The sequence below is a fragment of the Sus scrofa genome, chromosome 14 (genome assembly GCF_054392235.1).
Source record: "Sus scrofa isolate SSC_HxYL_T2T_F1_AM1 chromosome 14, Sscrofa_HxYL_maternal_Yorkshire_Landrace_v2.0, whole genome shotgun sequence".
NCBI classification, from domain to species: Eukaryota; Metazoa; Chordata; class Mammalia; order Artiodactyla; family Suidae; genus Sus; species Sus scrofa.
In genome coordinates this window covers 23,603,297-23,616,915 of record NC_139396.1, presented here as the reverse complement: position 1 = coordinate 23,616,915, position 13,619 = coordinate 23,603,297, and the positions used below count along the sequence as shown (strand labels likewise).

General features: G+C 41.3%; 1 protein-coding gene across 12 annotated transcripts in view; it reads right to left on the bottom strand.

The window, feature by feature from the left end:
• The window catches only part of CNTNAP3 (contactin associated protein family member 3), a 200,310-nt gene that overhangs the window by 60,155 nt on the left and 126,536 nt on the right, over positions 1–13,619 (bottom strand). For 10 of the 12 annotated variants that reach the window (XM_084994548.1, XM_021072822.2, XM_021072824.2 and 7 more), the window contains exons 11-12: positions 3,223–3,329; positions 271–390 (exon numbers count right to left, since the gene is read on the bottom strand). The exons of the other annotated variants lie outside the window; for them this stretch is intronic. In XM_084994548.1, the coding sequence (XP_084850674.1) occupies positions 271–390; positions 3,223–3,329 (227 nt within the window). The remainder of the gene's footprint in view (positions 1–270; positions 391–3,222; positions 3,330–13,619) is intronic. 12 annotated transcript variants of the gene reach the window in all.

Genomic DNA, 13,619 nt, shown 5'->3' with positions numbered 1-13,619 from the left:
CTTTTTTTGTTTTAGAGTAATAAGCAAAGATGTATTGTTAACTTTGCACAAAGAAAGAACATTTCCAGGAAATAAGAACATAACTTTTAATTACCACCTCTTAACTACTTTAGAACATAATGTTCGATACTTCTGGGCCATCACATTATAATCAAAATGCACATCAAAATAAAGCTGCCACTAGGTAAACTCTGCTTTCCCCATCTGGGTTTCACACATAGCAAGTACCTCCCTGAGTTTCAGTGTCATAAAAAAAGTTTATTAGCATACCTGTCATGTTGCAGTATACAAGGGACACTCCCAGTGGGCCACTTCCGTCTGAATCGATGTAGTAGAGGCCTGAGGAGTTTCCTCTGTGCCTGTGGGCTTCACAGGACTGCTCGTAGAGAGCTGCAAAGAACACAGATCTCACACAGGGGCTATGACGGGGGGAATTCCTCCACGTTGTTAATTAAGTGACACTTCCCCAGGTGACACTCATTCTGCAATTGGTCTCAGGGACATTTTCTGTAGAGGAGTGCTCCCCTTTTTCGATCGGGGAATGTGAAGATTCCGAAGCACAGAGTGAAAGATTGTAGGAGGTAACTCTGTAGGACGCGTGGATCTGAATCCTGCAGGTGCTAGAAATCCAGGATTCTTTTCAAAATCCTGGTAACTGGATCTACTCTAGTCCAACTCTTTTCTTTGCTTCTTCATGTCTCAGCAGCATCTGAAGTACATTGGCATCATCTCTCTAAACCATCTGTGATTATCTATAATCACGTGATTTTTAAAATTACTCAGTAGTGATACTCTTTGTTTACCTAAGACAACGTACATGTGAAATGCGTTTTTTCCCGTGAGACGGATTTCACAAATCGGCAACTCTTCTTCCTTCAGGTTTTGAAGTTTGTTTTAAAAAGAAACCACCTCAAATGCTTGGCAAATAACTATTCAAGAAAACTTAAATTCAAATAAATATATATATGTATGACATGACTCTTTGTAGTTTCAATTCATCCTCATTCAAAACTGAGTTTTTTTATATGTACAATAAATATTTGCTATGTACTAGGCAAGTCATTAATATCTGTGGATGATGGACAGTTAATATTCAGAGTATATTCAAATCAGTGATCATGGGAGTAACAGTCGTGCCAGCATGTCACATGCGTGTCACTCGCTGCCTTGACAGGAAATCCCTTGGGAAACCTGAAAAGCTAATGGCTGTGGAGACAGAAGTGCAACTTTGATTCTGGCACAGTGTTGGACTCGATCTTTAAGCCACTCTAACCATCAGATTTAGCATCTATACAGATGGACTCCAGCAGGGGTTAGGCAAAAATCCACAAATGGAGTGATCCTAGTAAAATATGGCTTTATGCCCTTCCACAATGACTGGGTTATCTGCATTTCTAACTTTCAAATGATTATGAAAAACCCGGAGAGGGGCCAAGGGACTGTTTGTCTCTCATCTCACAGAACAAGAAGATTAAGGGCATGCTTTTGTCCAGAGATGTTATAAAGGAATACATCCTTTTGTTAAATACGGCCAAGCGTCAAATATGTCAAATTAGATGGCCCCAAATCAATGGCTATTACCATCTATACTGCTGGACACATAGACAATATGGATTGCTTTTCCGCCGTGCTTGTGTTTTTGGCCACTCATGTTTACATTTCTATAAATACGTAACATGCTCATAACTGCCTAGAAAAGTGTCTAGAGGGATACATGTGAATTGCGAACAATAGCTGTGTTTGGACTGGGGCTGAAACTGCCTCGGAAATAAGAAAAAGGAGGAATGACTGGGAGAAAGCTTGTGTTAAACAAGAAGGTATGGGTGTGTTAATTGTTTACTTAGACCTAAAAATAAGGGCCTTGTGATGACTTACTGTTGATTTGACAATATCTTCATCTTCCTGTAGTTTACCAGTTCAAGAATCCTGATAAAGTCAGTTCAATTATTAGACCAAATCATGGGCCACAAAGGAAGGACTCGCCAGACATGTAACTGACACACATCTGTTAGTTTCAAAATCAGAGTTGTTTGGAAAGATGTTAAGATCACAGTCACTGACAACACATGAGTCACATTCCTTCATCATTAATATTTAGCAGGAACTTCTTCGTACAAGACACCTTGTTGACTGTGAAGGAGAGCACTCTAAGGAAGAGAGCAGCCCGTTCCTCACTGCGACTTGGCCAAGTCACTTAGCCTGAGGTTTCCCAGACATCCAGCTCATGTCAAATGGAGAGCTGCCCCAGCCAAGGTCCTGGCAAATTCTTACCTCACAATAGTGTAGTAAATAGAGTTGCAGGTGGAATTGCTCTGGTTGAACTTATGGGTGTTTAGGGCATGAATCACCTCCATCTTCCAAGAGGCTTTGGGACCCTCTCTGGAACCCCTGAGCTGAGGATCCAAGGCTCTCAGACCAACACCAACACCACCTTCCCTGGGATTTGGTTCCCAGAAGGACGATTTATATCAGTCTATGCTGTCTTTCTCCCGTACTTTATATGGAAATAAAATTAAATAATTCACAGGGAGAAGAGTTCATTTTTCTTTTCTTTTCTTTCTTTTTTTTTTTTTTGTCTTTTTAGGGCTGCACCTGCAGCATATGGAGGTTCCCAGGCTAGGGGTCTAATCAGAGCTACAGCTGCCAGCCTACACCACAGCCACAGCAACTCGAGATCCAAGCTGAGTCTGGGACTCACACCACAGCTCATGGCACTGCCGGATCCTTAATCCACTGAGCGAGGCCAGGGATGGAACCCACATCCTCATGGATGCTAGTTGGATTTGTTTCCACTGTACCACAATGGGAACTCCTGAGACTCTTCTTATTTGATTTTATAAAGATCGAGAATCTGGTAACTCGTCTTTTTTTACTTTGGTGGATGGGACTTGAGAGCCAAAATTGGGTCCAACTCAGAATAAGATGTAAAATCATGCATTCTAGATTTAATTTTTACTTTGACTATATTTTACTTCTTATATTTATTTTCCCTTGCCTGCTATGTTTTCCTGACCTCCTTGATAGTAGGTATTTCTATAAGCAGGCTTAGCATCGTTGGAAATAAAACCAATTAAAAATAAACCAGACAAAAATTAGTATCTAAAATAATTATTTTTCATTGTTGCTTTTCAGCAACACACACATACACGAAATAATGGAAAGGATAATAGAACTATATGGAAATTGAAACATAAAGGAGAAGGAGTGAAGTGTGAGGCTTACAGGAATGGCAGGTTGCGCCCGTGTAACCAGTGTGTGCGCAGTCACAGGAGAAGGTGTCCCAGGATTGGGAACATTCACCCCCGTGTTCACAATAGCTGGGCAAACACCTAGAAGAAGACAGACACATCACCACTTCCCACATTTGGTCATGATCGAGGTGTGCATCTTAATATTAAAATGCTGTCATGCAAGACAGATAATGACAGTGAGTTGACCAGAAAAACTTCAACATGAACAAACATTGCTGGGTTTGTCAGCAATATTTCCAAACACAATGTCAACCATAGACTAAGAAATCCATTCGGTGCCACCAATTGTCATGTATTTGTGACAGATACATTTTCTACACATCTCATTACATAAGAAAATGTGCCTGCTTTTTCACCACTAAAGCACCATTCACTTCATCCATGAGCAGGGATATAAACTGCTTGCAATGGCCGCAGAGAGTACATTTCCCATCCTTGCTTCCATGTCCTTGCAATGTGATCTGTAGATGTTTCCATCAAGAGGTAAGCGTACTTTTCCACATGAATCTAGGTCGGGCGTGTGACATGCTTTGATCAATTGGACATTAGCAAACTGATACAGCAGAGGCTAGAAAAGTGCTTGTTCTCTTGCTGATTTTTGACTCCTAAAAGCACCAACATATGAAGAAATCCGAGCTTGTTCATGTGACCTAGCCGCCCCTGTTGGTTTAAACCACAGAACAAGGGAGCAAAGTGACTGTAAATCATCCTGCAGCCAGCCGACCCCCTAGGCAACCACAGATGCATGAGAGAGCTCATCAGCACACAAAAATTCCTAGATAAATAAACAATTGTTTGTAGCCAGTAAGTTTTAAGGATAATTTATTGCGCAGCCAAAGCTAACTCATGTATGTACGCCACATTATAATATATTTCCATGATGACTTAGTGCATAAGAAAAATCTTTTAAAGAGAAGGAAGGAAGGAGGGAAAAAGGAAAAAAATCTTTCTTTTTTTTCCTTTTTTTCTTTTTAGGGATGCACCTGCAGCATACGGAAGTTCCCAGGCTAGGGGTCGAATGGGAGCTACAGCTGCCGGCCAGCGCCACAGCCACAGCAACGTGGGATCCAAGCCATATCTGCAACCTAACCTACACCACAGCTCACAGCAACACTGGATCCTTAACCCACTGAGCAAGGTCAGGGATCGAACTCAAATCCTCATGGATCCTAGTCAGGTTCATTAACCACTGAGCCACAAAGGGAACTCCATCACAGCGTCAGGGGTTTTGAATATTATCCACTTTAGGTTAGACTGATGATGTCTTTAGGAATTAGATTGCGAGAGATCACTTAGGACTGAGGCCTTAAATGCTGTTTTTTTTCTCATGTTATTCAAAAATGACAGAACCACTCAGGTAAATCAAAAAACAGCTTATGTGTCATAGGGACTGTTACATCTCACATTAAAATTGAAAAAGCAACTTCAATGTTTGTTTATGAGATTAAAATTTTTCACTGAAAGAATGTGACTTAATTTTATCAAAAATAAATGCTACCCTCAACAAAATAATATCAAACTGAACCCAAAAAGGCATTAAAAATATATACAACATAATTAAGTAGAATTTATTCCAGATGTAGACGCTTGCTCCAAAATTTTTTTAAAAAATTGAAAATTAATTAACATATCACATAAACAAATTAAAGAAGAAAACCATATGGTCACAGCAACGGATATAGAAAAAGTATTTTCCAAAATCTAACACCAACTCATGATTTTAAAAGAAGCCCTAAGCAAACTAGTAATAGAGAAGAACTGCCTCAACTTGATCTAAGAAAAAAAAAACAAAACCTGAAAACCTTATATAACGCTATAGCAATATTATATATCATGGTGAGAAATTAGATGTTCTTCCCTAAGTATGGGAACAAAGTAAGCATTTGCGCTCCACTCCTATTCAAACAACATACTCTCAGCTAATGCCACAAGACAGGAAAAGAAATAAAAGGTACATAGGTTGGGAAAGAAGAATTAAAACTATTTTTGTGCCAGGTGACCTAGTTGTCTATGTAGAAATTCCCAAATAATCAACAGAAAACTTCTGGAACTAATAAGTGATGATAACAAGGCTGCAGGATAATTTCTTATAAATGGACAATGAACAGTTGAAATTTAAAATGGAACACACAACTCTTACACTAGCACCCCCTAAAATAGAATATTTAGGTATAAACCTAATAAAACATACACAAGATCTATATGAGAAAAATTACATACACAAGATCTATATGATGAAAAATACCAAAGAAAATTAAAAGAAGTATGGATATTCCATGTTCATGGATAGTAAGACTCAAAATTATCAAGACTTCAGATCTTTCCAATATGACCTATAGATTCTAGGTAATCGCATTCAAAATCCCACTTGCAGTTACTTTGTGGATATCAACAAGCTGATTCTAAAGTTTATATTGAGAGGCAAAACATCCAGCAAAATATTGAAGAAGAAAAATAATCAAAAGGCTGACACTACCCAACTTCAACGTGAAGCTACAGTACTCAAGACAGTGTGGCACTGGCACAATAAAAAAAAGATTAATGGCATAGAATAGAAAGCCTAGAAACAAATCCACACAAATGCAGGCAACTTAGCTTTGACAAAGAAGTAAAAGCAGTTCGCTGGGGAAAGGACAGTCTTTTCAACAAATACTGCTAAAACAATTGGGTCTCCACATGCAATAAAGAAAGAAAGAAAACAGAAGTAGACCTTACATCTTTCACAAAAATTGATAACTTTCTGGCGAAACAGGGAAGGGAGAAGATAAAGGGGAACTTTCTGCACTTTCTGCAAACCTAAAACTGCTCTAAAAAAATAAAATGTATTAATTAAAAATGTTAGGAGTTCCCGTCGTGGTGCACTGGTTAACGAATCTGACTAGGAACCATGGGGTTGCGGGTTTGATCCCTGGCCTTGCTCAGTGGGTTAAGGATCCAGCATTGCTGTGAGCTGTGGTGTACATCGCAGACGCGGCTCAGATCCTGCATTGCTGTGGCTCTGGCACAGGGCGGTGGCTACAGCTCCGATTAGACCCCTAGCCTGAGAACCTCCATATGCCGCAGGAGCGGCCCTAGAAAAGGCAAAAAAACAAAAACAAAAACAAAAAAAGTTATTGCAAGGGGCTCAATCAGTACATGCACATCTATAAAAAAACCTAAAATTCATTCAAAATCGCATCTCATAGAAAGAACGTGTGTGTGTACTTGTGTAGATTTAGAAGTCCATAAATTTACACTTAATTTTATATAAATGCCATATTCGTTTTCTACCACTGCCATAAAAAACTACCACAAACTGGATTGAGGACAAAAGAGATTCACAGGAATGGTAAGATCTTTGCTTAGAAGACAGCACAGGGGGAACACATAGAGAAGCACAGACAGCAACATTACACATCCTTTTCATTCCACCTGCTCCCCCACAGTGACTGATCCACAAATCAGAAAAGGTAAAACAAACAACATTAAAAGTAGGAAAGACGAAAGATGAAAGGGAGCATCTGACTCTGTTATGATGATTTTTCTCCTCTAATACTGCATGAATTATACTCTCAGACACTGAAATTCTGGTAGAAGTAACCAAAGAACTATTTTGGCTTTCTTGGAAAAAAAAATATGGAAAATCTCAGCTGTCAGTAAGAACTGGAAATAGGTGAACACATTTACTTTTTTTTTTTTTTTAAAGGATATTTAAGAGAATGTTTTGAAATTCTTCTTGGAAAGGCTTATTCTTCATCTCTGACAAATTTCAGAACAGTTTGTCAATTTTAAGACTGTGAATTTCAAAATCAGTTTGTGCCCATGGGGTTCATATGTGGAAGAAACTTGTTTATCTTTCTGAAGAGGCTTACTAGGTGAATGCACAGGATGGGGTACCCAAACCTTCCTAGTTAGCAAGTTACATTAACAACTGAAGGACGAGACAGGATAAAACATAACAGAGATCAACATAAGCCTTAACATTTAGTTCTAAAATGACTCCATACATTTTTTTCTTTTCTTTTTTTGGCTTTTTAGGCCCGCACCTGCAGCATATGGAAGTTCCCAGGCTAGTGGTAGAATTGGAGCTACAGCTGCCGGCCTACACCATAGTCATAGCAACGTGGGATCCAAGCCACGTCTGCAACCTAAACCGTAGCTCACGGCAACACCGGATCCTTAACCCACTGAGCAAGGCCAGGGACTGAACCCACATCCTAATGGATACTAGTCAGATTCGATACTGCTGAGTCACGATGGGAACTCCTAACTCCATACATATTTCTAAACCTAAACTAATTCTACTTGGTTTCAGTTGCTCTCTGTAATTACGATGCATGTCTTATATCCGGTCACGAATTTTTGCCAAAGTTGTACCAAAGCCAAGCTCAAGAAGTTAAATGTAGAGCAAAACCATGAGGTGGGAGCTCTGATCTCAGGCATTCTTCCTTCCCCCTTCCTTCCCCCCAGCAGAGGTGGGCCCTCAGCTCACTTCTGGACACACTGAAGCTGTGACTTCTCTGGGACTGTTGGTCCCTCTGTAGAGCTGGCAAGGTGGAGCCATCCAGCACTTTGGAGAGAAGATGGGGCAAGTCCATTCTTCAAAATGCACAACAATGAGGAGGTGGTGACCCTCCCAGCTCTGGCATGAAAATCCTTTCCCCAACTATGTCCCTGGCCTTGGGCCACCAAGGAGCTATGAAGGAGAGGTGGGATGGGATGGGATGGGAGTCAGAGTCCCCACAGAGACGCAGGAAGGGAGCAGGGAAGATGGAAGCTGCGGACCTGAGTCTGGGCCATCTAAGGACCCATTAAGGAGGAACTAAGGGAGGCACGCCATGATCCAACCTCCTCCATCCTGACCCTCTATATACGGCGAGGTCAGACATGGCCATTGAACAGAGTTCTAAAAATAGAGATTGAGGAAGAAGTTTGGGGAGGCCATCCCAACTTGTTCAATAATGTAGAAAAAGAAGGTAACATCAACTTAAAGTCAAGTGCCTGGGTCCTGGCGAAGTCACACTGCCGTTCTCGTGATGTAGTGGACGCTCTAAATATTGCCACACAAAAGCCTTTTGCATTTGCAGGAGTTACTATTCCATTACCCACCGGAGCTCAATGTCCTTTGCTCTCAAGGAGTCAAAGGAATGAGAAACTGTGGGTTACTTCCAGTTTATAGCAGTTACTTTGCCTTTGCTATTTGGAAGAGAGATGTTGGAAAGAAGCCCAATTTCTTTCAAAAGGACACTCACGAACATCCCCCTGCTGGGCCCTGCAAGTTAGAATGGAAGAAGCTGGACTGTGTGTCAATAACTAGCAAGCGGGCTTCTTGGGAAAATAGAAAGATGGGATTATGGGACAGGCCAACTTGCACCCCACTAGCCCCTCTATTAATGACTGCTGTCTCCCCTTTCTCGGCCTTTGTAACTCTTCTTCAAAAGCTGTGGTTTCCTGGACTCCACCATGCTTGAGGTCAGCTTCCTTTCCCCAAACCTCTTCCTTTCCTGGAAGGATCAAGTGTGGACAAGAAGGACCAGATGGAGGCAGCAGATGTAGTAAGGAAAATGAAAAGGTCAGCGTGCCCTTGCGAGTGTGTCTGCCTGCACATCTGTACCTGTCGTACCTAACTTGACTCCAGTTCTACTGCCATAAAGACCTGGGATGGGTGGGGAGCCATGAGCCCAGCACAATGGCTCTGCTTACACAGAGAGGAGGCAGGTTCAGTTTGTACCAGTTTCCATGAGAGGGAAGGGTCTGGCCCCTACACACCCTGAATGGGCTGGATCCCTTCTAGATTTAGGGAGATGCTGACCTGAGCTGATGGAAAGCAAACAGGATTGGGGTAGTGCTTAATATCCTGACTTCTAAAATATTGCTAGAAGAGACTTTAACCTGGAGGAGAGATGATTCAGGCAAGCCCTCAGATCCATGGAAGGCTATGAGTGGTAGAGGGTGTGCAGGCAGAGAAGCAAAGACAAACTCAGATTAGTAGGTAGAAATCCAGTTGCCAGGGATGACAGTGGTAAACCATTGGTGAATGGGCAAAGGTCTTCTTCCCCAAAGACAAAGTAGAAACAGCACCTTCTTCTCCACAATGAGGGAAAAAAAGAGATCCCTGCTTTGAGATAAAAGCTCAAATAGAGGTATGTGTGAGGTCTTTTCAACTTTTAGATTCTTTGCTTCAATGATCCTCAGGATGTCTTAAGATTTATAAAGAACCTCTTAAACCCACCCCTCCAAAAACTGTGCTTCTCCTCCATCACTGTTCCATTGAGTGATACAACCTGTACCTAGATGTCCAAGCCAGGACCTGGGGGTTATCCTGCTGCCTCCTTCTCCATTACACCACAGCCAGACAGCAAGTCTCCTTGTGATTCTACTAACTTACAAATCATCCACATGTTTCTGTTTCCTAGTTCAGGCTATCATCATTTCTCACGAGGTAAGTAGCCCTTTTCCTGGCCTGCCAGCTTCTGATCACTCACACCCTATCTCTCTGCCACCCACACCCAAATCATCTTCCACTTGTGATCAGCGTCTTGCTTAAACACACAAGTGACTTCCTCGCCTCCAGCTCTTCAGCGATTCCCCAGAGAACGTTAAATCAATGCCCACACTTCTAGTTGGCTGCCATGTCTCTGCAGTGTAGAGCCCCACCCAGGTAGGCATTCCACCTCTTGCCACTCCTGCGCCTTCTCCTCAAACTCAGAATTTCTACACCAGCCATCCTGTCTGATGGGCTGATTCATTGCTGCCCTTTGGCTTGGGCATTAGCTGATCTTTCCTTAGACCCCCAGCCTCTTTCCCTTGATGACTAATCCACCTCTCAGCCCAGTTTAGGTATCTCTTCTTCTCTCACCTTGTCACAACACAAATTAGGCGGCCCTCCCACAAGATCCCACAACCCCCACAACTTCCATTTGGCTCTGTTTACTAGGCTATAGCAGGAATGAACAAACTTTCTGTAAAGAGCAAAATAATATTTTAGACTCTGCGGGACACAACTCTGTCACAACTACTGAACATACGCAAATCAGTGGGAATGGCCCTGTCCCAATAAAATGTTATTTGTAAAGCAAGCGATGGGCTGGTGGCTTGTGACTCTGAGTCTGTGGAGCCCTAGTCTACAGCAAAGTCACAGAGGATCAGGAGTGGTGGTGTTTCAAATTGTGTTGCATAGAACCCCGTGGGGCTGAAAGGGTAGCCTGACCCCAGGAAGGGCCCCTTTACCCTTCATTTAAACAAAGCAGTTTCTGGTCTTTCTTTTTGAAACATTGGAACTCTCTAAAACCACACTTGAATAGATGCCATACTATTTAATAAGATGAAAACTGTTCCGTGATCAAGAATATCACAGGTTACCTAAAAATGTTTTGGGACGTTTTCATAAACAAGAATTCTGTGATAATTAATTTTCTTCTAAATGTGTTATTTTCTACATATATATATCTTTACATACATATGTATCTACATATATCTATTTTGTACACGTATATATCTCTATATATCTTTTAAAAAGATATATGATGCACAATGGTTTATTTAGCATCTAGAAGATTAATGTTGGGGCAAAGGCAGTGGAAGTGGGAAAAGTGACTCCATTAGTAGAGCCACAGCTTGGCGTGCTCCAGACGGCATTCATGTGAGCCTAAAAGGAATTTGAAAAGGGCTATGTAACCTGAGTTATACAACCTGAAATCCTGATGTCCAAAATCCAAATGTAATCATGATTCCTCTTTGCTGTCCCCTCGCCCTAGCCTTGTGCCAAAGGACTGGGCCGCCTTCCCTGTGAAGTATCATCAGAGCCACAGGGAGACAGACTGCCACACACATGACTCCTCCTGTGGCTCAGGAAGGTTTCCTAAGTACTCCTCGGATTTCAAAAATCTTTTCAGCATTTGCAGTATCATGAATTATTAATTCCTGTGCCTGATGGATATAAGTTATAAAACGAGCTGCATTTTAATAATAAATCTCAGCTTCACCTGAGCTCACTGGGACTTGCTCTGGGCAGGCAGAGTGGTGGGCTGGGCAAGTGGCCAGGCACAGTGCACAGTGCCCGAAGAGAGCCCAGGCGTGGCTGTCTGCTTTGCCGCATTTTTAAGCGAATCTATTTCATGGTGCATTGGACACACCATTGGTAGATATGGACTAAAGGGCTGATGAAAAATAAGCATTTTTAGTATTAAGAATATTGGAGAGTAAGGACATGTCTTTAGATGTTGAACCATACAAAATTACAATTAGTGACTTATATAGGCCATCCAAAGTGCCAACAGCTATTTCCATCTCTACTTACAGAGTTGCCATGAACTGCAGTTTTATAGAAAAGAACCCCATAGACGTCCCCATAGGTTGGTACATATATATATCTGAAAGTCTTCTTTTTTTTTTTTTTTCTGTCTTTTTAGAGTCACAGCTGTGGCATATGAAGGTCCCCAGGTTAGGGGTCGAACTGGAGCTACAGCTGCCCGCCTATGCCACAGCCACAGCAACGCCAGATCCAAGCCACATCTGCGACCTACACCACAGCTCACGGCAATGCTGGATCCTTAACCCACTGAGCGAGGCCAGGGATAGGACCTGCATCCTCATGGATACCAGTCAGATTTGTTTCTGCTGCATCATGACAAGGAACTCCTGAAAATCTTAAAATGTGATATGGAAAAATTTTCTGCTTCTATTTTGTAGACACACACGCATATACATCTTTTCTTTTTTTTTGGCTAGAAAAAGCTTTATGCACAAAGGAGCAATGTTTATGTAAGATAAGTATTGTGATTATGACATACATTGTGGAGGGATTCTCCAGGCACTAAAATAACTCTCTGTGAGCTTCATGACTGAAGTGACAACCGGGCTACTGGCAGAGAGCTCTGACCTCCAACCTTCCCAACTCACTAATAGCCACTCCACGCACGAGGGGTGCACGCTGCCTCCAAAAGCACATCTTAACCTTCTCTCAATACCAAGACTCAGGATTCCAGGGGTGGCTGCAGGTATAACTTACAGATGATGTTTTAGATTCCATGCCAAAAGAATATTTCAAAATCTGAAAATTAGGAGTGAGAGTAATCTCTAAATTCTTTGAACCTTTTTTTTTCCCCTTTACAAATGAACAGAATGTGAACATATGGACATGGACATTTGCATTAAAGAAACCAAGTTCTTGCAGGTCAATATTTTACATAGTGGGAATGCTGATCTTCTAATGCATTGGTAAGCTGCACTGCAAATGTGAGTTAATTGGACATGGCATGGAATTTCGATTAATGGTAAATTTGGAACAGATTTACTCCACAAAGTATTCTGTGCAGTATGAACTTGGGAAAGGTGCTCCATGTATGGATGTGTGAAGATGTCTGGAGTGTGGAAATTTATTCAACACAAACAGAATGCACACCTACCACAGAGAAGTCAGCTATACCAGGCATAGGAAAAAAAAAAATGACTTGAATATGTGATGGTTAAGCCATCTCTTTTAGCCAACATTACTTAAAAGTCAGATAGCATGATGAAGATAACTGGAGCAAAGTTGCAATGCTTAGCAATTTTAATATGCTATTGTTTTTAAAGCTTTGTCTTTCTTATCTTCCTCAGTGAACTGGTGCTATTGCTCAGTATGTTAACTCAATTCTCTCCACTCTATTTTTTTTTTTTTGCAGTGCCACTTAAAAAAATGTATTACAGTTGATTTTAAAATGTCCTGTCAATTTCTGCTGTACAGCAAAGTGACCCAGTCATACATCTATACATACTCTCTTTCTCATATTAACTTTCATCATGTTCCATCACAAGTGATTGGACAAAGTTCCCTATGTAGTACAGCAGGACTTCATTGCTTATCTATTCTAAATGTAAAAGTTTGCATCTATTAACCTCAAACTCCCAGTCCAACCTACTCCCTTCCCTCTCCCCCCTGCCCCTTGGCAACCACAAGCCTACTGTCCATGTCTGTGAGACTGTTTCTATTCTATAGAAAGGTTTGTTTGTGTCGTATTTTAGATTCCACACATGAGGGATATCATATGGTATTTGTCTTTCTCTTTCTCGCTTATTTCACTTAGTATGAGAATCTCTAGTTCCAGCCATGTTGCTGCAAATGGCATTATCTTATTCTTTTTTATGGCTGAGTAGTATTCCATTGTGTATGTGTACCACATCTTCTTAATCCATTCATCTGTCAATGGACATTTAGGTTGTTTCCTTGTCCTAGCTATTGCAAACAGAGCTGCTGAGAACATAGGAGTGCGTGTATCTTTTTGAATGAAAGTTTTGTCTGGATATAAACCCAGGAGTGGGATTGCTCGGTCATATGGTAGTTCTATACTTAGTTTTTCTGAGGACCCTCCATACTATTTTCCATAATGGTTTCACCAATTTACATTC